This window comes from Pongo pygmaeus, chromosome 11, assembly GCF_028885625.2.
Source record: "Pongo pygmaeus isolate AG05252 chromosome 11, NHGRI_mPonPyg2-v2.0_pri, whole genome shotgun sequence".
Classification (NCBI taxonomy): Eukaryota; Metazoa; Chordata; class Mammalia; order Primates; family Hominidae; genus Pongo; species Pongo pygmaeus.
In genome coordinates, this window is record NC_072384.2 from 97,407,594 (window position 1) to 97,433,991 (window position 26,398).

Below are 26,398 nucleotides of genomic sequence, written 5' to 3' on the forward strand. Positions count from 1 at the left end.
TGAAAAATCAATGAGTTATTCATTCCACAATTATTCAACCAAGTATGAGCTCACTAGCTAACACAATGGGATTTGCAACGGGTATGAAAATGAGTTTCCAGGCTGGGCGCGGTGGCTCACGCCTGTAATCCCAGCACTTTGGGAGGCCAACGCGGGTGGATCACGAGGTCAGGAGATGGAGACCATCCTGGCTAACACGGTGAAACCCTATCTTTGCCAAAAATACAAAAAATTAGCCGGGCATGGTGGCATACGCCTGTAGTCCCAGCTACTTGGGAGGCTGAGGCAGGAGAATCACTTGAACCCGGGAGGCAGAGGTTGCAGTACGCCAAGATCATGCCACTGCACTCCAGCCTGGGCGACACAGCGAAACTCCGTCTAAAAAAAAAAAGAGTTTCCACACTTTGCTCCAAAGATAGTAACACAGACCATATCAAAGAGAAAAGAGAAAAATACTTGTATTTACTAATATTCTTGTTTTTCCTATTTATTTTAATAATGTCATTCAGCATAAGAATGAAGCAGTATTCCTCATTAATAAAATTTCCAACTGAAGTATTCTTTTCATTTAGTAATTTTCAATGGAATTACTCCCTCAACTTCTTAGTACACAGAACAAAGTTTTTAACTGCAGGTGACACACATTAATGACTGCACTATGGTGCTCAGGCACTTCTCACTGAGGAATACGGAGCAAGGGTGATTTACCCTCATTTTTTTTAGCCCTGGGCAGCCAGGCCTTTACAGAGCACAATTCTTACTTTGTCTCCATGTCTTGCATATATACGTTCTGGTAACTTGTCGAGTCCAGTTAAGTCTCCCTTTCAGAAGGTTATTAATGAGTAACTTTAATCTGTACACAAAAGTATTTGAATGGGCTCTGATTTAAGTAACTTATCTCTCCTGAAAAATAAAGAGCCAGTGAAACAGTTCTTCCCCTTACTACGCTTGCACTTTCCTTTGCACTTTCTTCAGTTACTTCTGTGTTTAAGGCTGTATGTCAGTCTAGATGGTAAAAGGTATTAGCAATCTGTCAAATAACTCGAACAGTACTGTACTGGTGGTCACCATCTGAAACACCAGGCACCTGCAATAGGAAGAGTGCAGCTCTGGCAGGCTACTGTTCAGTAATTCAAAGGTTTAAGAGAAACCTGTCCTTTACCTGCAACAAAAAGCTAAAAAGATCAGGTCTCTGCCCATTAGCTTCTGCTCATGATGTCCTCTAACTATATTTGACCGATTTTGAAAACAAAAGATTATCAATCAACCCTTTTCAAAATTTATTTAGTTCAATAGATATGAAAAGAGATTTAAAGGGGGTGGAGGAACTTGAAAGAAAGTCTGGGGAATCACTACAGCGTGCACATTATTTTAAAATAATAAGTCATATTTACAAAGTCCTAAGACTCCAGGCTAGCATTTTTTTCTTTAACTATGTTACAGTAAAAAGTCATCTAATAACTATTTCAGGATGTTCTAAAATGAAGGAAGAGATATAATTATTTTCTTGTGTTTAGTTCAAGTCACTTACCTATCCATTAAAGCATCTTCAAGTAACGGTGTTACGGCATAAATGTAGTCTTTTCCCATTTCACCAATATATTCAAACAAGAAGGAAAGCGATTTTAACACTCCATTTTGAACATTCAGTTCAGGAACTCTGTATTCATTCATTAAGGCAGGGAGTACTGTGAAGGGTGAACATGTTTCTGCAACAATAGCTATTGCTACAGTGGTACAAACTCTGTTCTGCCTTTCTTGAACTTTGAGGTTGTTTAGAAGTGTAGCCAATACATCATGAGGGCTGAAAAAAACAAATCGGTCAACAAGCTGTTACATTATAAGTCAAAAATTTATGGAAGGAAAAAAATGCATAAAGATGAAAACTTTTAAGTATTAATAATTACAGGGAACTCAGTAATTTTATAAAATGCAATAGTTTCAAGTCACTGGCATTGTTTCTATATAAAAATTTCACATAAATTAAAAGGTCAGTTTAAAAAAGTTAACTCTGAGAAGATCAGAGGTCACAGCTGTACAAATTCTAAAAATTTTAAGTTAACTCAAATTAATTTTCAAATGTAATTTTCAGTTTTTAAACTTTCTGAAATATAAAGAAATTTAACTAAATGTTTAAAGTGAGTAATTCTCTGAGTTGTCAAAATAGGCACTAGAACTAGGTAGGAGTGGTGAGGGGAATATCCGAATTGTAGTCTCCCATTATAAACCATATAAAATCTCTTTTCCTTTTATCTTTCCTCCCACACAATTTGCTGCATCTATTTGCCTCTTCTTTGACATAAACTTAGAGGGACATTGGGGCTAAAAGCTTGCACAACAGCTATTTTGCAAATGTCTTGACTCCATCACCAATGAAATAAATATTATGCTACCAAAATAGGAAAGGAATGAGTATGTGTTAGGGGAGGGGGTGTTGTCTGGTTAATTCTACCTAATTAATCAGACATTCACATGTCATATTCCTTGAAAACATTTTCTTAAGCCACATGGACATGTGGTGTCTCGTTTTCTACAATGACAGTTTTTTCCTATTTTAGTTGTGATGGAGTGGAAGCAAACAACCACAGATTATCTCACAAAGCAGCTATAATTCAGTTAAATCTGTGGAGTAATGTTAGAATAGCATTTTTGTTGTTTTTTTTAGAGACAGGGTCTTGCCCTGTCGCCCAGGTGCCCAGGTTGGAGTGCAGTGGCACAATCACAGCTCACTGTAACCTTGAACTCCTGGGCTCAAACAATCCATAATAAGATTTTTAAAACATATAAAGCATTAATATGAAACTTAAATGATGCTGTGAGACTAAAAACTTGCCTTAATAGTTTAAGCAATATCCTAGAAGACCAGCACACATTTTAAATTTTTCTGAAAATGGTACTGTTTCCCTCCCTGAAAACACCTAAAGTGTAATTAAAGTAAATCTTAAACCCTTCCATCTATTTTAATTAAGAATTTAAGACTACAGGATGGGCGTGGTAGCTCACACCTGTAATCTCAGCACTTTTGGAGGCCAAGATAGGTGGCACACTTGAGGCCAGGAGTTCGAGAACAGCCTGGCCCACATGGTGAAACCTCATCTCTACTAAAAAATACAAAAATTACCTGGGCGTGAGGGTGCATGCCTGTAGTCCCAGCTACTGGGGAGGCTGAGGCAGGAGAATCACCTGCACCCAGGAGGCGGTGGTTGCAGTGAGCCAAGATTGAATCACTGCATTCCAGCCTGGGTGACAAAGCGAGACTCCGTCTCAAAAAAAAAAAAAAAAAAAAATTAAATTTAACAACACATTCCAATAATCAGAAGGTCAGTGGTTAAATGAAGAGCTTTCTCAACTGCATTACTCAGACCATGCCTCAAACGAGATTTCTACATGGAAGTATTTTCCAATACCACAATGGATTTATTATAAAGTAATTTTTTTTAATGGAAGTAAATAACACTCACCCAATGGCCTTTGCAATATAACCAAATGTGTTGACTGTGGCTCTACGAATAGCCTTTTTGTGGGCTTTTAAGAGCTCTAAAAGCTCAAAGCAAATCCTCATCCATTCTCTTGCAGATACATATTCAGCTCCCCTAATTTAAAAAATACACGTATTAATTATTGTGACATTAAGAAAAGTTTTAAGGATAAATTTGCAAATTCAGTTCTAAAAACTTGATTAACTCATTTTAAGCATTAAATAAAACTTACTACTCTTCAGAAAGGCTGAAGAGTTAGTCTTACAGGTATAGTCCTAAAATTACATTGCCACCCCCATTACCATCCAAATTGAAATTTGACTGAAAATACTAATACTGGATAGCCTAATCTTATACACTTATATTAGTGACATTAAGGAAATTTTGCTAATTGAATACAAAGTGGCCAAATTTGAAAATTGATACCGCTTATAAAAATGTGTGGGTAATCTGCTTACCTGTCGGCAATACGACCAACAAGATCAATACAATTCTCTTGTACTTTTTCATGTCTGTTCTTTAAGATGGGGGTGAGTCTAGGCAGCAGATCTTTAATTGGTGGAGTCATCTTATGCATACCTATTTAATAGAAGTCAATAAACTATCAACATTTGAATTGCAACTTTTGTTCACTTTCCTTTTACTTAGCAATGTCATATATGACTATGCATAAATATAAACTTACAGCTGCCTAGGAAAAGAGAAAGCCCCGGATTCTGACCAGACTCAGAATCGTTTTTAACTTTTATTAACAATTTTTGATTATGTATAGAAATGAAAGAAATCAGTGAAGTGATTTAAAGGATGATGGATACTCAATAACAAAAAAGTTTTGTTTGATTCTGAAATGTATTTGTGCACTGACATTTAAATACGGGGACAGCTTATGTTCCGGCCGTACACAACAATATAAGCCAGAGGTAAACATGTAAATAAAGCAAAAATTTCCAGAAAGGGCCCCCTTACCCTTTAACTGCAAAACAAACAGATCTCCAGTCTCCCTGCAATGCAGGGCATACTTGGATGGTATTTACACCTACGAAGAGAGAAAAAAGGAGGCAGCTGGCAGGGGCTCTTGCTCTAACTAGAATCACTTGCTCTGATTCTCTCTCCATTGCTCTTCCCATGCCTCTCTGACAAACAATATGGTTTAAAACTCCCTGCAAACCAGAGCCCTGCAAGTGGCCATGTAAATGATTTCTGGCAAGTAGCTATCTTCAAGTATAGAGGACTGGGTTGCATTGGAGATTATATGCAAATACAATAGTTTAAAAATGTGTATCGCATAAATACCTCTTACAAAATGAGGAAAAACAAACAGTGGCTCTCTCACAGTCAGCTATTTTGACTTCTGCTAGGTTATCAGAGCCTCTAAACTCTGCAGGAGTTACATTTGGCAACAGTTATAATCAATTTTAAAAAAAGATTAAATACAAGAAACCATATGTTTTCTTTGTCATACTGCCCTAACAGAATAAAAACTTTGCGCTCCATATCCAAGACCATTTGTAATACAGCTGTGTTATGGGTTAGAAAACTGAATGGACAGTATTTAAAACTTGGGTATGTAAATAAAGACAATAATTTGATCAGTTCACTTTTCTCTCTGATTATATTCCTTGAAACTGATCACAAGCAAAAAACCTGTCATAATCACTAATTCAAGGTTTAAATATATATATATATATAGTTCTAAAACTAAATTAAAACTTTAGGATTGCCTTTTCACCCCGCAGCAGAACATGGCAGAATATATTTCACCTGACACACTATTTACACTAGGGTCCTGTATTCCATGACTGCAAAGCTTTTTGAGCTGTGACTACTCCCACCTCTCATGTAGGTCCTAAACTTACCCTTTTTTTCCTCTTTAAAGTAAAATATAAATGGGTTTTGGGAAACAAGACTTTTGTGACATCCCCCGACTTAACTACAATCTTGAAGTGCTTTTAAAAAACTAACAAAAACCTCCCAACTCCTAAATAAGATTTTACTTACAAAAAAAAAGAGAAAGAAAGAAAAAGTCTTATGTAATCAGCAAATTCCATACCTATGACATTTACAATGGCCTTCAGTGCTCCAAGAATGCTGCCCAATACTTCAGGGTACTCTTCACCCAAATACTCATACAATACAACACCCAAGTGTCCCATCAATTTTTCCTATAATAAAACAAATAATGTTAAAATGTTACTATTTACATTAAACTATTTGGGGAAGAAGTAAGAATTTGATACAAAAGTTTACCTCTTGACAAGTCTTCATGACAACAGCAGTTCGAGAAATCAAGTCAGCTGCCTGTTGCCTAACTTTTGCAGATTTGTTATTTAAACGCCACAAAACTGTACCACAGATCTGAGGCAAGTATGGTTTGACTCGTTTACCAAGAGCATTAACCACTGTGCCAAAGCCGTTCAACATTACTGAGTCCTAAAAAATAAATTTTAAAAAAAGACATATTCATTTGGTTTATGACTGCACAGTTGAAATATACTAATAGTCAACCTTTTCTAACCACCCAAACATCTGTTGTTGTTTTTTTACATCAAATCTTAAAACTTGAGGTAGAATAATATTTTTTGGTAACCCACTGAGCATTTTAAAAATTACTTCAAATTCAATTGCATTCTAGAAAAATTTGCTTGACAACTAATATGCTTTTCTACAAATATTAAAGTCAGTAGCAATGTGCCATAATAGTTTTCATTACCTCTGTAGTCTGTTCTTGGAAAGCATAAAGAATACCATCAATCAGTTGTTCTTCAAGTTTATGATCAATATCTGCTGCTCCCAAATTGCCCATAATTTTCTCAATTGTCTCCATCACCATTTTTCTGTACTGTTCAGCTTCATCTTTCAGATCATCCACAATCCTGGATATAATTTCTGCTGCACCTACTTTGTTCGCCAACTCCACAGTAGTATCAACTAACTAAAAAGAACAGAAAAACAAAAAACCTTTTAGACTGCTCTTCCAAGGAAATAAAGCAACATCATGAAAACCAAATACTCTAAATATACTACTTATTTAGCTAATAAACATGGTAAGAATGATTCATTGCTACTTATTAAAGTTGAAGAGAAAAGTGACCAAACATCAAAAAATGAGTATAAGTTAACATGATTCAAGGTAAAACTGTGTCCATGTTTCATCTAGCCAGATAAAGCACTGAATTTACAAGACAAAAACATCAATTCACAGTTAGTATTAATCCTTGAAACCAAAATCAAAATGGAAGTTAACTGGCTGACTAAAATCCATCTCCTTTCATAATCAAGCACATATAAACTGTGAGATAATCAAGGCAAAAAAATAATATATAACATGCATTCAAGTTGACTAAAAAATGAGTTGAAAAGACTTTTGAGAATATTCTTTTACAATAAAAGCTTACCTGTCGGTAATTTCTTCTATCCAAAGCCATCCTGTGCTGCCAGAAGTGTTTAAAAAAGGGAGGAAGAATCTCTGTTTTAATGTAGTTTGCTTCTACACCATCTGTCCCACAACACTGTTTTACCACCTAAAAGGTTAAGAAATAATAATAAATCAACAGACCTGAAATGAAGAGAATACTCATTGCTGATTACGTGATTTTAAAAAATAAAATTTAAAAACAAATCAAACAGTACTCGTGTAATATACAGTTTTTTTTGTTGTTTTTTAAAAACACTTTAAAATTCTGTTAGAACCATGAAACAAATCCAGTTTACATTAACAAATCTGGAATAATTACCTTCAGCACAATTTTCTTCATTTCCTCATCAGGAGATTGGAATTCTCGAATAAGGATTAACATCACTTCTCTAGTATAGTAGTTGGCATATTCTGCATCCATAAGAGGAATAAGATACCCAATAGCCTTCAAGAAAGCAGCCAAACCCTATTTTTAAATAAAAAATAAATGTACTTTAATAATTTAGATTAATGTCGCCTTAACTTTAATGAAGATAAATCAAAAGGTAATTGGTGGATTTACCTTTCCTCTGTGTTGGCGGATACCCTTCCATAAAGGCTTTAACACAGAATCAAAAGATTCGATACCATAAGGAGTTGCTGCTTCAGCCAAGGCAGCAATGGCCAAAGCACTGATGGTCCGAACTTTCTGCTGCTCATCCACAAGACCTACAAAATCAAACACCGGTTTTAACTATGCCCCAACATTACCTAAGTTACACAATATCATCCAGATTCTCGCAATATTATCAACTATTTAGCCAAACTGCAGAATATGTTCACATTAAACAAAATTAGGTAAAAGCAAAATACAAACCATAGCCTGTCAGTAGATAATATTACAAACCCATCATAAAATCTATAGTTTGTGTAGCTATGCCTTTCCATTTATCTCCCCAAATCCGTAGCCCAAATTTTAGGACAGCCGTCCTATTAAACATGGACAGGCTGTGTGTGTACCTCTAGTCCCAACTACTAAGGAAGCTGAGCAGGAGGATCACTTGAGCCCAAAGGTTTGAGTCCAGTCTGGGCAACATAGTAAGGCCCTGTCTCCTGAAGAAAAAAAAAAAAAGACAAAGTTACATTACAACTTACCATGTTCAATGATTTCAACTAAACTTCTAAGATGTGGCAAGATGGCACAGCCCATAAGAATAGCTATCTGTTGTACAATCTTAATACCAGTGTGTCTCGCTTGCCAGGACTTCTTGCTTTTGCACACAGCTTTTAAGAAGGGCAATAAAGAAGGAATGCCCAGGGCAGAGGCTACAACAGCAAAAGCTCTAGCTGTTGTGTTACGGACATACTCATCCATGTTATCTATATCAGGTCTCATGGTAGAGATCATAGTAGCCAGACCAGCAGCCTAAAAAGTAAACAAAGAAAGGACAGTCATGAGTTGGTAATATTAATCTTCAACCATTTCCTTCCATAATCAAATAATTCCATAAACAGATATAAATTTTCTTCTCTAGAAATTAAATGTAAATACCTTTGCCAAATTAGAAATGATCTCTCGACCTTCCACTCTAGCATAGTAATCTTCATCAATCAATAGCGGTTCAATGACCACAAGGATCTGAAAAAGAGAAAAAAGAGAAGAAGCTACACTTTCACATCAATTACTGATGAAATGCTCATGTACAGAATTAAACATACATAAGAAATTTAGAATTATCAGGACTTTTGTTAATCAAGGGACAAACTGTTTAAGAATTTTAATTATACAAGTTCAAACTCCAGACAGATGAAAATTTAAGAGAGCTATTAGTGACACACTAATATTCAATATTTTTTAAAGAAATAACTTATACACCCTATGAACATACTGCACCATAATTACCATCGGTGAAAAAACTGGTTCTTAATACTAACTGGCGTTAGTTCTCATATGTTCTCATCCTAATCTAATTTCAATAAAAGCAAATGAAAAAATTAAATAATATGAACCTCTTATGGCAAAGATGACAAAAACTAACATCTGTACATCTGTATAAAACTATATTTGTACATGTATGGTGTGTACTTGTGCAAAGGAAAAGGTCTAGGAGAATATGTAAATTTAACACTGATTAACTGAAAAAGTTAAAACTTTAAACTATCAGAAACACTATTAAGGAGAACAAACCTTATGCACATATGGACGAACTAAGTCATCAAGTTTGTACAGTATCCTATCAATAACTTTCACAAGTAAATGACGCTCTTGATCCTCAAGTGTAGGAGACATCAGTAAAGGAAGAATCTGATTAAACAAAGGACCAGCTCCAAATTCACGAGCTTTATCAGTAATCTGACGCAATGCAGCCTGGGAAAAAGAGCAGAGTAATAGGTGCGGTGGTTTCTTTATAATCAAACATTTTGAATGAGCAAATTACTCAAAGAAGATTTTCCATAATTTAATATTTTAGTGTTTACTTTTACACACATTTTACATAGACAGCATGAGTTCATTTCCATCCAAATTACTCTGGAATTTCAATTCCTGTGATAGAAATTTTATGTTAATTCAAAAGAGTAATTTAATAGAACAAAAGAACCACAGAGGTATGTACTAAATGCCTTCATTTCCCCTAAAGTATCTTCCATTTCCAAGGCACATATAGTGTTAACATAATCTCTCACATAATTTCACTAGTTATCTTCAAGCTTTAAGCATATTTTAAAGGCCTTGAGAACAAAAAGGAGAATCTCATTTTTCAGCATCTTTATTAACCAAATAATTTTTTTTTTAACCAAAGCATCTTTTTTAACCAAAGAATTTTGTGCTAACTCCAGCTGGGAATGGTGGCTCACCCTGTAATCCCAACACTTTCGGAGACTGAGGCAGGAGGATCTCTTGAGCCCAGGAGTATTTAAATAATAATAAAAACAAACGGCTGGGCATGGTGGTTCACGCCTGTAATCCCAGCACTTTGGGAGACCGAGGCAGGTTAATCATTTGAGGCCAGGAGTTCAAGACCAGCTTGGCCAACATGGTGAAACCCCGTCTCTACTAAAAATACAGAAATTAGCAGGGCGTGGTGGTACACGCCTGTAGTCCCAGCTACTTGGGAGGCTGAGGCAGGAGAATTGCTTGAACCCAAGAGGCGGAGGTTGTAGTGAGCCAAGACTGCACCACTGCACTCCAGCCTGGGCAAGAGAGCAAGACCCTGTCTCAAAAATATATATATAATATTAATAATAAAAACAAGCAAAAAAGTTAAATCCTTCACACTACATAAATTTTTTCCCCTCATGCTATGTCCTTGATAAAGATGAAGATAGTAATTATAAATTCCTAAATACAAAAATATAACACTACCAAAAGTTAATTTTTTACGGGCAAGGCTTTCTAAATAACCTTTACCAATTTGGGCTATTTGGGAGAGTAAAGGAAAGACCACACTCCACAGCGGGCTATACCAATAGTTCACTACTATTTTGTGGTCTACATTTCCTGGTGAAAAAATTAAAAACATTTTTAAAAATATAAACATGGCCAGGTGCAGTGCCTCACACCTGTAATCCCAGCACTTTGGGAGGTAGGCCAAAGCAGGAGTATCACTTGAGACCAGCCTGGGCAACATGGCAAAACCCTGTCTCTACAAAAACTACAAATTTTTTTTTAATTAAATAAATAAGCAACAAACATGACAATTTAACAAACTGAGACTTACCTTTCTCATTGGTGGTGTTCCATTCTTAATTTTTAAAAGCAACTTCATTATTTTTCTCTCTTTTTGCTCTTCTGGACTAAGTGTTGATTCATCAACATCAACCTATAGTAAAAAGAAAAAAATGTTAAGGGAAGTTGAAATGTTATGATTTATAATTCTGGAACACAATTAATAGTTTATTTCTGCTAGTATCACTTACCAATAGTTTATCAAAGTACTGAATATCATCAGGTTTTAAAAATGGAAGATTTCCAGATGGCTGGTCATTAACACTTTTCATAGTTCGATCTTCAGTTTGCATGTGGAAACCAGTCATACCACCCAAAGGTGTTGGAGTAGCTGTCAGCTTTCGAGCTGGAGTTCGAATAGGAACATAACCAGCTGGAGGAGGAAGTACCTAATAAAAGTTATAAGACAGTTTAGGATTTTCTTAACTTAAAAAACAGCATAATGAACAATATTTGCACTTAAAATATTTTAGTTTATTAGCTAATAAGGTTTTTATTTGCTTGGAGACAACATCTATCTTGCTTTTCTATCTTAATTAGAAACTTAAAATATATACTTCTCATCCACTAACTGATTATATCAGTGGTGTAGGGAACTGAGGAAATACAAGAGAAGAGCTTAGAAAATACTAATCACATTCAAACATGTTGTGGGTCAAAATGTCAAATTATTAAAAATTTGAAAATTATAAAATCTGAGTCAGCAATTCCAAAAAATGCTCTAGTTCAGCAAATAATGTTTCATAAGATTTATATAAAATGGAAATAAGCTCATATGGGGCATATAACATAAAAAATTGTATTTTAGTATTAAAATATCACATAAATTTTTACACTATAAAATCTTTTAAGTGTAAAACTCTACAAAAATTAGTTGAATGCATAAAAACTAAAACCAAAATGTTTGCCAAAGCCCTATAAAATACACACCACCTTATCAAACCTTTTGCAAAACGAGTAAAATTTCAAAAAATGCAGGCTGAAAATCACAAAGAATTTTTTTTTTTTTTTAAAGCTGGTAAGACTTCAGAAAAAAAAAAAAAAAAACAACTTCTGGACAGGCCAGGTTCAGTGTCATGCCTGTAATCCCAGCACTTTGGGAGGCTGAGATGGGAGGAACGCTTGAGCCCAGGAGTTTGAGAACAGCCTTGGCAACATGGCAAGACCCCATCTCTATTTTATATAATTTAATATATAGTAAAAGAAAAAAATAACAACTTCTTGGGGAGGTCAATAAACTTATACACGTCTTCTCCAGTGAGCCTAAAATTGTTGTGTCTATTAAAGATTAAATTATGTTAAATTTATATTGATGCTATCTGTACTTTGTACAGATATTTTTTGTTGCTAGTTAATGTCTGCACCAGCACAGACCACTAAGCATTTTGGATAAAGTGGATACTCTAAAGATGTGAGGCCTAGGGAAATCAATGTCAAGTCCACAGGCATCACTTGCCATTAAGGATTTAAAGGTCTACTATATTTTTATATTCACTAGTAAGGATGTTGCTTATTAGCAGGATTCACTAAGGGAGACTTTTCCTCATAGTGACACTAAGGAAATCAATGACTACGACTGAGAAAGACATGCAGGCAGTCAACAGTAAGTTCTGTCTATCTATATCCACAGTTCTATCTATACCCACAGCATTATGTGGAGGCTACAAAAAGCTTTAAGGCAAAACTTCATGCAAACTTGAAACAAATACTCTAACACAAACAACAGGGGATCAAAAACAAAACAAGGCTGGACACAGTGGCTCATGCCTATAATCCCCAGCAGTCTGGGAGGCCAATATGGGAGGATACTTTGAGCCTAGGAGTTTGAGACCAGCCTGGCAACACAGTGAGACTCCATATCTACAAAAAATAAAAAAATTAGCCAGGTATGGTAGTGCATGCCTGTAGCCCCAGCTACTCAGAAGGCTGAGGCAGGAGGATCACTTGAGCCCAGGAGTTCAAGGCTGCAGTGAGCTATGTCAGCGCCACTGCTCTCCAGTACAGGCAACACAGTGAGACCCTGTCTCTAAAACAAAACAAAACAACAAAAAACATACTCAAGAACTGTTAAAAATCAATAGTCATTAACAGAAAAAGCTCTGTAAAGGCCATCAGATGACTTACAAAGTTATCTGGTTCCCCCTGGTTATGATGTCAGCTATATGACCACAGACTATCTTCAGACTAACAAATACTCCCTGAGTACCAGGTACCTAGAAAATTTTATAGTTCAAAATAAATTTTAGGTTGATATGGTAAAAAGAAGGCCAGGCACGGTAACTCACGCCTGTAATCCCAGCACTTTGGGAGGCTGAGAGGGACGCATCACTTGAGGTCAAGAGTTCAAGATCAGCCTGGCCAACATGGCAAAACCCTGTCTCTACTAGAAATACAAAGATCAGCTGGGCGTGGTGGTAGACGCCTGTAATCCCAGCTACCTGGGAGACTCAGGCAAGAGAATCGCTTGAACCTGGGAGGTGGAGGTTGCAATGAGCCGAAATCATGCCACTGCACTCCAGCCTGGGCGACAGAGTGAGACTCCATCTTAAAAAAAAAAAAAAAAAAGAATATTCTTTGTGTCCACTGACAATCCATAAACTTAAGTACATAAAATCTTGGTGAAGCACCAAGTAAAATAACCACAATCTAAATGAGCTTATTCCTGGGACTGCTAGAAAACTGAAGCACCAGCAGTTCTCAAAGTATAACCGATAGACCCGTACACAAGTCTTTGAGATGTCTTTCAAAAAGTAATAAAAGTTTCATGTTGTTCATTTCTTTTCATCTCTATTTGGAACTGAAATATACCTGGAAATAGCTAAGAGAATGGAATGACACTAGTAAATTTGGGCAAAGCCAATGCAAGCTTCATCAATTTTTTCACTATTTAAAATAAATGTATATCCTAAATACCACCTCATTCAAATTTGATGTACTACCTTATATCCTTCTGGGAACATAGCATCTAATTCCTCATCGGAAAGTGGGCGATTTCTCTCATCAATTTCTCTTTCCCACCGCCAAGCCTGAAGCTGTTCAGGAGTCATACTCATTATGTGACCTACCAAGAAAAGCAAATTTTTATATAATCTATAGTACAAGACTGTATTATTACATACATTGAGATAAAAGAGAGTTAAGATCAACCCAATTATTTATTTGCTTTTATATTATAAATGCAAACCGAGACTTAAATTTGTGTATCTCCTTATTCTTGCTAGAAGTTGACATTAATAGCACACAGAATACCACAAAGGAAAAAATTAAATAATTTATAGAGAAAAAAACAATTATTTCCAATGAGAGAGTTCTACCTGGAGTAGGGGTAGCCATGTTCATGGCTGGTGTGCCAATTGGTGTCTTTCCAGGGGTCAGAACTGGAGTGCTTCCACCCATCTGACTAGCTGGTGTTTCATCCCACCGTGATTTTCTTTTACTGGCTCCAGGAGTCGGTGTTTCACCAATAGAATCTCCACCTCGATCTGTTCGAGGAGTCTCAGCCCATCCACTTCCATGCCCAGGAGTATCTTTAAAAAGAAAGAGTGAGTAAAACCACAATTTTAATCACTGTTAAAATAATATTCTTTATTCTCAAACAGTTATACTCAAAACTATCAAGTTCTAAAATAGAATATTCCTAAAATGGTGACCCGTTTAAAGTTGTTTGAGACCAGCCTGACCAACATGATGAAACTCCATCTCTACTAAAAATACAAAAAGTAGCCAGGTGTGGTGGTGGGCGCTTGTAATCCCAGCTACTCAGGAGGCTGAAGCAAAAGAATCGCTTGAACCCGGGAGGCAGAGGTTGCAGTCAGCCGAGAGCGCACCACTGCACTCTAGCTTGGGTGACAGAGCAAGACTCCGTCTCAACAACAACAAAAAAAGTAAATTTGATGTTATGTACATTTTTCCATAATAAAAAACAAAGGGTAAGTCAGGCACAGTGGTTCATGCCTGTAATTCCAACACTTTGGCAGGAGATCACTTGAAACCAGGAGTTCAAGACCAGGCTGGGCAACGAAGCAAGACATTGTCTCTACAAAAAAATTTAAAAATTAGCCAGGGACCGGAAGCGGTGGCTCACACCTGTAATCCCAGCATTTCAGAAGGCCGAAGGGGGCAGATCATCTGAGGTCGGGAGTTCGAGACCCACCTGGCCAGCATAGAGAAACCCCGTCTCTACTAAAAATACAAAATTAGCCGGGCTTGGTGGCACATGCCTGTAATCCCAGCTACTCAGGAAGGCTGAGGCAGGAGAATCGCCTGAATCTGGGAGGCAGAGGTTGCAGTGAGCCGAGATCGCGCCATTGCATTCCAGCCTGGGCAACAAGAGCAAAACTACATCTCAAAAAAAAAAAAAAAAAAAATTAGCCAGGCATGGTGGCATGCCCCTATAGTCTCAGCTACTCAGAAGGCTGAGGTGGGAAGATCACTTGAGCCTAGGATGTCAAGGCTACAGTGAGCAAGACCCTATCTCTAAAGAAACACACAAAATCAAAGGTTACGGCCTACTAACTTTACTTTTACCTAAGGTTCTTCCTTAAATCTTAAACCTCTTCAAGAAGTGAAAAAAATTAGGCATATGATCTGTTCTATTCTTAATCTGTCCCCCAAAAGCAGCTGGTTATTTATACGTGTCCACCCAGGAATAAACAGAACACATTTCAGTCTGTAAACATACCACTCAACATTTCACCCACACACCCATACTCCACTAGAAGTACCTCTCTCCGTTTTGGGGGTTTCATCCCATCTGTTTTTACGAGCACTGGAAGTTGCGCCTCCATGGCCTGGTGTCGCATGGCCTGGTGTATCGCCTCGTCCAGGAGTAGCAGCTCCCGCTGGTGTGTGGCTAGGTGTAGGATCCCATATTTTTGAGCCTGGGGTTGCTCCAGGAGTCTCACTTCCCTTTGCACGACCTGGTGTCTCATCCCATCTTAAGGAAGGAGTATGCCCAGGGGTCTTAAAAAAGCAAAAAAAAATTTATTTCACACACCCACATAGAAATAATTAGAAAATTTCCATAAAATAAAAAACTTTAAACGAAAAATGTTTTAGTTCTATGCACTATAATTAAAAGTTAGAAGACACTTATAGGAAAAGATACTTATAGGAAAAGATACTTATAGGAAAAGATACCTACTTTCTAGCAAATGTTTATGATTAAAAACAATGTAAAGTTTCAATCCAAAGCACTGACAAAAGTCCCAGCTTAAAAAAACAAAATATTATCAGTATGAATCTTTGATATGCCATTAACAGCTCTGTGACTTTGGGGGAAATCACTGAGGTTTCTCTGTCTAGATCTGTAATCGAAGGCTTTCAGCTCTAATTACATTAGTACTTCTCAAAGTGGGGCTTAGAGACATATTTAGGGGAGAAGGAATTCATGTGTTCTAAGAAAATAGTCCTGATGATGTTTTGTTTAATTGTGTATGTTTAATTAATATAAGCATGCTTTAGATCACCTATGTAATTTTTTTCTTTTTTTTGAGACAGAGTCTCGCTCTGTCACCCAGGCTGGAGTGCCGTGGTGTGATCTCACGGCAACCTCTGCCTCCCAGGTTCAAGTGATTCTCCTGCCTCAGCCTCCTGAGTAGCTGGGATTACAGGTGCCTGCCACCACACCTGGCTAATTTTTGTATTTTTAGTAGAAACAGCGTTTCTCCACGTTGGTCAGGCTGGTCTCGAACTCCTGACCTTGTGATCCACCCACCTCGGCCTCCCAAAGTGCTGGGATTACAGGCGTGAGCCACTGCACCAGGCCCCACCTATGTAATTATAACCAGATACCGTCACATGATTTCAATCTTGAGATCAGTTTGTATGTACGGTTACATGTGTACCAAATAATATTACCCTAGCTGATGCTGGCAAGATTAATGAAAAAAGATGAGAGGTGGATTTTCATTTGTTTTTTGACACAGGGTCTCACTCTGTTGCCCAGGTTGAGTGCAGTGGCACAATCACGGCTCACTGCAGTCTCCACCTACCAGGCTCAAGCAATCCTCCCATGTCAGCCTCCTGAGTAGCTGAGACTACATACAGGTGCACACCACCGCACCCAGTTAATTTTTTATTTCTTGGAGAGATAAGAGTCTTACTATGCTGCCCAGGCTGAGAGGTGGGTTTAAGTAACATCAACGGTTCCACAGTGGTTCAAACAGAGAGTAATATTTAGACAACTGACTGCATGTAATAGCAAAAGAATCTCCACCAATAAAGATAGTATCATATCAAAGTAGCATAGAGTTGAGTGTAAAGAAAATAAAATTTGTACTTATATACTGCCTCATAAGTATTCCATAGGATGTGTAATGTACTTTATATATTTGTTTTAAAGTTGGGAGCTCTTGGTCGGGCACGGTGGCTCACGCCCGTAATCCCAGCACTTTGGGAGGCCAAGGCGGGTGGATCACAAGGTCAGGAGATAGAGACCATCCTGGCTAACATGTTGAAACCCTGTCTCTACTAAAAATACAAAAAAAATTAGCCAGGCGTTGTGGCGGGTGCCTGTAGTCCCAGCTACTCGGGAGGCTGAGGCAGGAGAATGGCGTGAAACCGGGAGGCGGAGTTTGCAGTGAGCCGAGATAGCACCACTGCACTCCAGCCTGGGCGACAGAGCGAGACCCCGTCTCAAAAAAAAAGAAAAAAAGTTGGGAAAGTTGGGAGCTCTTATAGACACAACGACTTCATCTACCTCTATGTTTGCAAATTTGCATGGTACCATTAAACAAGTTTAAGACTCAATAGTTTTTCCCTTAAAAACATACTACTCAGGGCCGGGCATGGTGATTCATGCCTGTAATCCCAGCACTTTGGGAGGCCACGCAGGCAGATCAATTGAGGTCAGGAGTTGAGACCAGCCTGGCCAACACGGCAAGAGCCCATCTCTACTAAAAATAAAAAATAAAAACAAATAAAAATAGCTGGGTGTGGTGGCGCACACCTGTAATTCCAGCTACTCAGGAGGGTGAGGCATGAGAATTGCCTAAACCCAGGAGGCGGAGGTTGCAACGAGGCAAGATCACGCCACTGCACTCCAGCCTGGGTGAGAATGAGACTCTGTCTCAAAAAAAAAAGATTTTACTATTATTCTATTATCTATTGTAATTCCTATAATTATGATTAGGGTACAGTTGTATTAAATGAACAGAATTTTTTAAAAAGTCCGAGTCTCTTATTTATTTATTTATTTATTTTTTTGAGACAGAGTCTCACTCTGTCACTCGGGCCAGAGTGCAAGGGCACGATCTCGGCTCCCTGCAACCTCTGTCTCCCGGGTTCAAGCGATTCTCCTGACTCAGCCTCCTGAGTAGCTGGGATTACAGGTGCCTGCCACCACGCCTGGCTAATTTTTTGTATTTTTAGTAGAGACAGGGTTTCACCATGTTGGCCAGGATGGTCTCGACCTCTCAACCTCAGGTGATCTGCCCGCTTGGCCTCCCAAAGTGCTGGGATTACAGGCGTGAGCCATCGTGCCTGGCCAAGTCTCTGTAGCTTTTATAAGAAAGATATCAGCATATCAGCTCTCATGCCAGGCGCAGTGGCTCACACGTGTAATCCCAGCACTTTGGGAGGCCGAGGCGGGTGGGTCACCTGAGGTGGGGAGTTTGAGACCAGCCTGGCCAACATGGTGAAACCCTGTCTCTACTAAAAATTAGCCAGGCGTGGTGGCAGGCACCTGTAATCCCAGCTACTTGGGAGGCTGAAGCAGGAGAATCGCTTGAACCCGGGAGGCGGAGGCTGCAAGGGACCGAAATCATCACTCTAGTCTGGGTGACAGAGCAAGACTCTGTCTCAAAAAAAAAAAAAAAAAAGAAAGAAAGATATCAGCTCTTGTGTCTAGTTACGTGCATACAGTTAAACAATTACCAGGAGGACAAACTTCTTTCTCTTTCTCAAACTTAGTACTGAATGTCATCCATAGAATTAAAGTTACTAGTTACTTGGCTGGACATGGTGGCTCATAACTGTAATCCCAGCACTTTGGGAGGCCAAGGTGGGGGGATCACTTGAGGCCAGGGGTTCAAGACCAGCCTGGCCAACACGGAGAAACCCTGTCTCTACTAAAAATACAAAAATTAGCTGGGCGTGATGGCACATGCCTATAATCCCAGCTACTTGGGAGGCTGAGGCACAAGAGTCACTTGAGTCTGGGAGGCACAGATTGCAATGAGCTGAGATTGCACCAAGGTACTCCAGCTACCCATGGGTGACGGAGCAAGACTCTGTCTCAAAAATTAAAATTAAAATTAAAAATAAAGCTAGTAGCTACTTATATTGAGCAGAACCAAATCCCTCCTACATATAACCAAGCAAATGAGAAGTCCTCACCTTAAACTAAATTGTTTAGAAATTATGTATTAGGTTTTACATATCGCAATTCTGGGTTTGGGAAAATACTGCATGATCTGATAGGTTTTTTCTTGGTTTGTAAGTTAAATCTATAGCAGTCTAGGCTAGAGCTAATAGTGATTTAGACTAGGATGGTAAAGGCAGAGATCAGGAAAAGTGGCTAGCTCCTTAATATATTTAAAGGTGATGCCAAGAAAATGCATATGGGTAGGATATGGGGTAAGAGAATAAGGAGTATAGGATGACTCCCTAAATGTTTTTTTGTTATTGTTGTTCTTGTTTTTGTTTTTGAGACAGAGTCTCGCTCTGTCGCAAGACGGAAGTGTAGTGGCACGATCTCCGCTCACTGCAACCTCCACCTCCCGGGTTCAAGTGATTCTCTTGCCTCAGCCTCCCAAGTAGCTGGGATTACAGGCGCCCGCCAACATGCCGGGCTAATTTTTGTATTTTAACTAGAGTCGGGGTTTCACCATATTGGCCAAGCTGGTCTTGAACTCCTGACCTCAAATGATCCACCCACCTTGGCCTCCCAAAGTGCTGGGATTACAGGCATGAGCCACTGCACCCAGCCCTAAATGTTTTGCTTGAGCCAAACAGACACAGGAAAGACCAGGGGAGCAGGATTGAGAAGAGATGTATGCGAAGGAAATCAATAATTTTCTTTTAGAAATACTGATTTTGAAATGCCCATTGAACAGCCAAATAAATATGTCAGGCTGAACAAATACGCAAGTCTGTGGAACAGAAGCAGAGGACAGATTTATAAGTTTGGGAGCTATCTTATACAAATGGTATATAAAGACAAGAATGAGATCCTAGGGATTGAGCACAGATGGAAAAGTCCAAAAGACTCAGCACTACTATAACACCCCAAAGTTCAGAGGTAAGAAGAATGAAGATCCAGCAAACAAGACTAAGGAGTAGTAGCCACTGAGATTTTGACGGGAAGCATGAAAGAGTAAAACCCACAGACTGAGAGAGAAAAGGGTATGAAGAAATGTCAAATGTTCTTGATATGCTAAGTCATATGAGAAATGAAAATACACTTTTTAAATTTATCAATTAGGGGCCAAGTGACCTTGACAAGAGATTTTAGGTGGAGTAGACTAGAACTACGTAAAAAGACTAGAAATTACGTAAGACTAGAACTATGTAAGCAGAGAAAGCAAGTACAAACAACTCATTCAAGGCATCTGTGGCTCATGCCTGTAATCCCAGCACTTTGCAAGGCTGAGGCAGATGGACTGCTTAAGCCCAGGAGTTTAAGACCAGCCTGGACAACACGGTGAGAACCCTGTTTCTACAAAAAATAAAAAACTAGCCAGGCATGGTGGTACGTGTCTATAGTCCCATCTACTTGAGGGGTTGAGGTGGGAGGATCATTTGAGCCCAGGAGGTGGAGGCTGCAGTGAGCTATTATTGCGCCCCTGCACTCCAACCTTGGCAACAGAATGAGACCCTACCTCAAGAAAAAAAGAACAAAGCACTTTGTTCTAAAAAGATATAGAAACAGGATTGTAGCTGAATGAGGATATGAATGAGGGTTGAGATGTTTTCTGCAGGTTTTTTGTTGCTGTTAAGACAAAGCATGGTAAAACATGTTTGCTGCTGCTGATAATCTAGTATGGAGAAAAAAATTAATGGTACATGATGAGAGTCTCCAAGAGGGGAAGGGAAATGGTGCATAAGCAAAAGAGTAGCTTTAATAATTTATTTATTTTGAGACAAAGTCTCACTCTGTTGCCCAAGCTGGAGCACAGTGGCGTAATCTCAGCTCACTACAACCTCCACCTCCCGGGTTCAAGCGATTCTCCTGTCTCAGCCTCCCAAATAGCTGGGACTACAGGCACAGGCCACCATGCCCAGCTAATTTTTTTGTATTTTTAGTAGAGACGGGGTTTCACTACGTTGGCCAGGCTGGTCTTGAACTCCTGACCTCAATATCCGCCTGCCTTGGCCTCCCAAAATGCTGGGATTACAGGCGTGAGCCACCGCACCCAGCCACTTTATTTTTCTAGCAATGATTAAATATTTTCAGGTGCTTTCTAAAAAGTCAATTTTAAAGACCTTTCTATTCAGGATAATGACAAACATAATAAAGGCACATATGACAGTTTAACATAATTAGCTACTTTTATGCAGCACTTATATCTTTTAGTCTGCAAGTATATTATTAAATGATAGAAAACATCTAATACAACCATTTCTAAAGAACTAGGAAATACATTTCTAAGAAAGATTTTACAGACTCCATTGTTTTGTTTTTTTGAGACAGCATCTTACTCTGTCAGCAGGCTGGAATGCAGTGGCACGATCATAGCTCACTGCAACCTCTACCTCCTGGAATCAAGGGATCCTCCCACCTCAGCCCCCACCACCCCCCATACCCCAGTAGCTGGGACTACAGGCATGCACCACTATGCCCAGCTAATTTTTTTTTTTTTTTTTTTTAATAAAGACAGGGTCTCCCTCTGTTGCCCAAGCTGCTCTCAAACTCCTTGAGCTCAACCAATCCTCCCACCTGGACCCCCAAAGTGCTGAGATTATAGGCATGAGCCAATGCATTCAGCCTCCAAAACAAATGTTTAAAAAAAAAAAAAGTAGGAGAGTAGACTCGCCAAGGGAATGGAGTAGCATTGACTATTTGCTGCCTGTAGTGAGGGGCTTAAGTTATCTATCTAGAAGATAAGGAAGACCACTATATCATACTCAACCTCCACAATGTAACATACCTACAGGTCTGTATTTAATATTCTAAAAAGAACTTTCCTTATTCCATGATATGGACTAAATTGCATGCCCCTCAAAATTTGTATGTTGAAGTCCTAACCCCCAGTGTGACTGTATTTGGAGACTGGGCCTTTAGGGAGGTAAATTAAGGTCAAATGAGGTCATGAGGGTGGGGGCCCTAATCTAATAAGACTGATGTCCTCATAGGAAGAGCAGGGACAACAGAGCTTGCTGGCACAGAGAAAGGCCATGTGAGGACACAGCAAGAGAGCCCTCAACAAACACCAACCCTGTTGGCACTCTGATCTTGGATTTCAAGCCTCCAGAACTGCGAAAAAAATCAATGTCTGTTGTTTAAGGCACCCAGTCTGTAGTATCTTGTTATGGCAACCCAAGCAGACTAATACAGTCCATAACAGAAAAAAAATTTTTAACAGTAATAACAAAAAACAAAAAGAAATTACCTCTGCCTGATCCCAACTTGATAGTTTTTTGGGAGTGGCACCAGGAGTCTGATCAGCTGTTTGATCCCAACGCCGTTTTCGTTTTGATGGAGGCTGGGACGCTGCTGCTCCATTGACGACTTTTAGTTCTCCAGCTTTAGCTTTTTCTGCTAGCTGTTGCCTAATTTCTCGCTGAAAAAAACAGTATTTACCTTTAAAATGCTTTCAATATATTTTTCTACCATTAGCGCAATCATTTCCACTTAACATCCTATTTTATACTTTGCTCATTCTCCTTTCTATGGTACTGGTGATCTCCTTTCTATGCTAGCTGGTTCCATAGCCTGTGTGTCTTTATTTCGTTTTACATAATGCCTTTCTAAACAAAATATAAGCAAGTTCAGAATTTGTAACATAGCACACTGTAGTTTATATACTGGAGGTGAAGTAAAATCTTCAGCCAACAATGGAGAACCATAATGCTTCCACTGAAAAATAGGGTTTTCTTCAAAATTCATATAAATAGCAATTAAGACTATGGAACAAGATAGAAAAATGGTAAAAGATAAAAATAATAAAATTGATTTATACTGACAAATTATGTAAATATGCATAGTGATAATGGATGCACATTTAATTCACTCTGTACTATTAAAATGGGGTTTTACCATCCCATTTAACTCATTCAACATATAAAATCTATTATATATTCATAATAGTAATGGAGGAGGCTGGGTACGGTGGCTCACACGTGTAATCCCAGCACTTTGGGAGGTTACGGCAGGCAGATCACCTGAGGTCAGGAGTTCGAGACCAGCCTTGCCAACATAACGAAACACCACCTCTACTTTAAAAAAAAAAAAAAAAAAGAAATACGAAAATTAGCCAGGCATGGCGGCGCACACCTGCAATCCCAGAAACTTGGGAGGCTGTGGCAGGAGAATCGCTTGGACCCGGGAGGCAGAGGGTGCAGTAAGCTGAAATCACACCACTGCACTTCAGCCTGGGCAACAAAGCAAGACTCCGCTCAAAACAAACAAACAAAAAGTAAGCAGTTATTAGACAAAATGGCATAATCTCTGTAGGCCAAAAGGAATTATTCAAAATTCTCCACTTACATCCAAACTGAAACTTACAGAATCTCACACTGAACTCTTTGACTTTTCCCTAACATACTGGGTTCAGATACACACCATCAACCTTCTCCGCACAGAAACCACCCCTGTAATGGCCAGGCACAGTGGCTCACACCTGTAATCCCAGCACTTTGGGAGGCCGAGACAGGCAGATCACCTGAGGTCAGGAGTTCGAGACCAGCCTGGCCAACATGGTGAAACCCCATCTCTACTAAAAATACAAAAATTAGCTAGGCATGGTGACACACGCTTGTGTTCCCAGCTACTCAGGAGGCTGAAGTGGGAGGGTAACTTGAACCTGGGAAGCAGAGATTGCAGTGAGACGAGATCACGCCACTGCACTCTAGCCTGGATGACAGAGTGAGACTCTGTGTCAAAAAAAAAAAACCCCTTGTGAGACACATACATACATACATATACAGCCAAGGGGCCCAGGACTAGAAAAGGATATAGAAATGAAAAGTTTTACTTGGAAGGTGGTATAATTTGGGGGTAAGATTCTTTCTCAGTTAATTTTTATTAATACTATTAAAATATTTGTGCAGCAAATAGCAAAAAAGAAACCTATCAGCCTCTCAATCACAACTGTATTTACATTCTTTCACAACCATTAAAACAGGAAACAGGTTTACATACTTCTTCTTTAGTCAAGTGTTGTTCTCGCATTACATCCATGTAAGTCCTAGCATTCATTTTAGGATCAGGGGTCTTCCCTCCTGCAGAAAAGAACAGCAACAGGAAAAAGAGTACAATAAATAAAAAATAATCAGGTTCAACTGATTTATCTGCCCTGCTCTAAATATTATGTTATTCCATAATCATTTAAATTATTTTTTGATGGAAAACTTTAATAATTATACATCTTACTTTTTATTGAGTTTGCTGATCAATTTAACCTGTTTGAACACAAACATCTACAGCAGTTTAAAACAAATATTTTAATGCATATAAAAACAAAATGACAGCACAGTTTAGAGTCTTCAGAAGTGATGGGTTCCTGGGTTGCTAATCCGGAATACGTACACTTTCGTGCCTTTGTCTCCATCAGCAGTTCTGACTTCAAGCAGCAGAATAGAAGCCTAGAAAATTATCTCTTTACCATTAGTAACACTTTGGAAAGATATTTATATTCAAAACATTACCTGTTGCAAGCTGTTAAAATCCTGACTACAAATAACTATGACTAGATAAGTTCTTCATACAGTGTTCTAAAACAATTGTAGTTTAGAAAATCTGATTTTAAAAATATACCTATAATCTTATTCTGATGTCACGTTACTAAAAAGGGCTTCATGCTTTAAGTTTTGTTGACCCAGAAAACATATTTGTATTTCTTAGAAAGCATAAATTAAAACTGGAAACATATTACTTTAAATATATTACTTCTACCAGTTATTATGATGCACACAGAAGCAACGTGGTGTACAAAGAGATGTGTCAGTCTCTTGGTTAAAGTTTCAGTATTTGCTTTTCAAACTTCAAAATATCTTACAGAAGCCCAAACAGTATATAACAAGATTCACAGAGGCACACTATGCTTTAGAAATGTGGTAACTAGCTATACAAGTAGTATAGCATCACAATTTAGGAAAAAATAATAAAATTCTAAGACATTTCCTATGCTGAAGATCATGCCCAATTGGTAGTGTCATTCTTTCTGACACTAGCTCTGATAAGACTTCCTTTGGAATACTTTTTCACCATAATCTAGAGAGGATGTGTTGAACTGCACCCTTAAGAATGCAGACAGGACTGGCATATAGCAGTACTGCTGTAGGAAAGAAATTAAGGACAGTTAGTATGGGCCTGTGAATTCTGGCATACATGTTTAAATCAATTACAATTATGCAAGTAAAAAAAGAATATCCCTACTAATTCATGCAGGCTGAAAGTCTAGTATGTAAACCTGCAGCAGAATCTAATTTTAAGAAACAGGCACCTAATTTTGATTTTGAAACTCACTCACCTGAGGAAAGCTTCCATCAGGCTCACTATGCCCCTTGTGCTGACTTGCACACTAAAATTAGCAAAACAGACTCCAACTATTAAAAATATCAAACTCTTTGTATAAATACTTTTGTTTTAACTTTAAGTATGCTTAGAGCAAAGTAGGTGCCTTTACTAAGCTATATTTAGAGCACTATGGGGGGAGCTCTAGTGTGAGAAACAGTTTCTCAAGGGTAACAATCCTAAAAATCTAGGATTTGGAATGAAAACTTTCAATAATTTGAAAGTATTTTGAGCAGAAAAATACATTTGTTCCAAGTATAGAAAGCGTACCCAAAACAAAAGTAAAAGTAAAACCTTTAACCCTTTGCGTTTCTATGGCATTGGCTCATTTTTTTCTTGTCCTTCTACCTGGAAAGAAAACTTGCATTATAAAGATGAAGAATATGGCATCTGTGACTTCAACCACATCTATACAAATCTATAGTAAGGGGGATTTTTAAAAAGAAAAGCAAATTCAGAAGCATGCCAAAAAAAATCAAAGGGCTAAAGACAACTTAATACAAATAAATTTCTGAATACTTATAGAAAAGTGGGAAAGAATTACCATCTGCAAAAGGATCAAGACGCTCTGGGGAAATTATCATGGTCCGCCTATGCTTTTTGTATTCATCTTCCCGGTCTGCAATCTTTGGAGGTCGGTGCTCAGCAAATGGATCATACTGAAAAGAGGTATGTCTCACTTAATATCCACTTTATTAAAATAACAAAGCAGAATATCATAAACAAAAATCAGAACACTGTAAAGCACAAACGTTTAATACACGCCTACTAATATTCTGTACCATTTCACAGATAAATGTTAATATAAAAAAATAAGGCACACGGAAACAAGGTAATATACATATCCACATTTCCATAGTTCAATGCTTCATTAAATGATTACAGCCAGGCATGATGGCCTGTGTGTATAATCTCAACTACTTGGGAGGTTGAGACAGGAGGAATGCTTGAGCCCAGGAGTTTGGGATCAGCCTGAGCAAGACAACAAGACCTTGTGTCAAAAAAAAAAAAAAAAGATTACACCTTTACAAAATAAGTTATTATTTATAATTATCCTTAAAGCATCCTAAAATTTATGGGTTTCTATGGGAACTCAGACATTCACTTTTCTTTAGCTGAAT

General features: G+C 38.2%; 1 protein-coding gene and 1 non-coding gene across 4 annotated transcripts in view; one reads left to right on the forward strand and one right to left on the reverse strand.

The window, feature by feature from the left end:
- Positions 1 to 26,398, reverse strand: part of SF3B1 (splicing factor 3b subunit 1) — a 46,093-nt gene that overhangs the window by 2,549 nt on the left and 17,146 nt on the right. The window contains exons 4-23 of one of the 3 annotated variants that reach the window (XM_054478364.2): positions 25,822 to 25,936; positions 23,904 to 23,983; positions 22,153 to 22,323; positions 15,325 to 15,562; positions 13,915 to 14,127; positions 13,540 to 13,661; positions 10,792 to 10,989; positions 10,593 to 10,694; positions 9,062 to 9,241; positions 8,426 to 8,512; positions 8,029 to 8,299; positions 7,457 to 7,602; positions 7,214 to 7,360; positions 6,875 to 7,000; positions 6,190 to 6,411; positions 5,727 to 5,909; positions 5,530 to 5,641; positions 3,938 to 4,058; positions 3,462 to 3,593; positions 1,532 to 1,804 (exon numbers count right to left, since the gene is read on the reverse strand). In XM_054478364.2, the coding sequence (XP_054334339.1) occupies positions 1,532 to 1,804; positions 3,462 to 3,593; positions 3,938 to 4,058; positions 5,530 to 5,641; positions 5,727 to 5,909; positions 6,190 to 6,411; positions 6,875 to 7,000; positions 7,214 to 7,360; positions 7,457 to 7,602; positions 8,029 to 8,299; positions 8,426 to 8,512; positions 9,062 to 9,241; positions 10,593 to 10,694; positions 10,792 to 10,989; positions 13,540 to 13,661; positions 13,915 to 14,127; positions 15,325 to 15,562; positions 22,153 to 22,323; positions 23,904 to 23,983; positions 25,822 to 25,936 (3,239 nt within the window). Of the gene's footprint in view, positions 1 to 1,531; positions 1,805 to 3,461; positions 3,594 to 3,937; positions 4,059 to 4,445; positions 4,516 to 5,529; positions 5,642 to 5,726; positions 5,910 to 6,189; positions 6,412 to 6,874; positions 7,001 to 7,213; positions 7,361 to 7,456; positions 7,603 to 8,028; positions 8,300 to 8,425; positions 8,513 to 9,061; positions 9,242 to 10,592; positions 10,695 to 10,791; positions 10,990 to 13,539; positions 13,662 to 13,914; positions 14,128 to 15,324; positions 15,563 to 22,152; positions 22,324 to 23,903; positions 23,984 to 24,290; positions 24,347 to 25,821; positions 25,937 to 26,398 lie in introns of those variants that run through there. The other 2 variants (XR_008501107.2, XM_063647787.1) reach the window with 2 other exon arrangements.
- Positions 10,234 to 10,370, forward strand: LOC129032256 (small nucleolar RNA SNORA4). Its single transcript, XR_008501271.1, has one exon. It is a non-coding gene; the product is annotated as a small nucleolar RNA SNORA4 (small nucleolar RNA).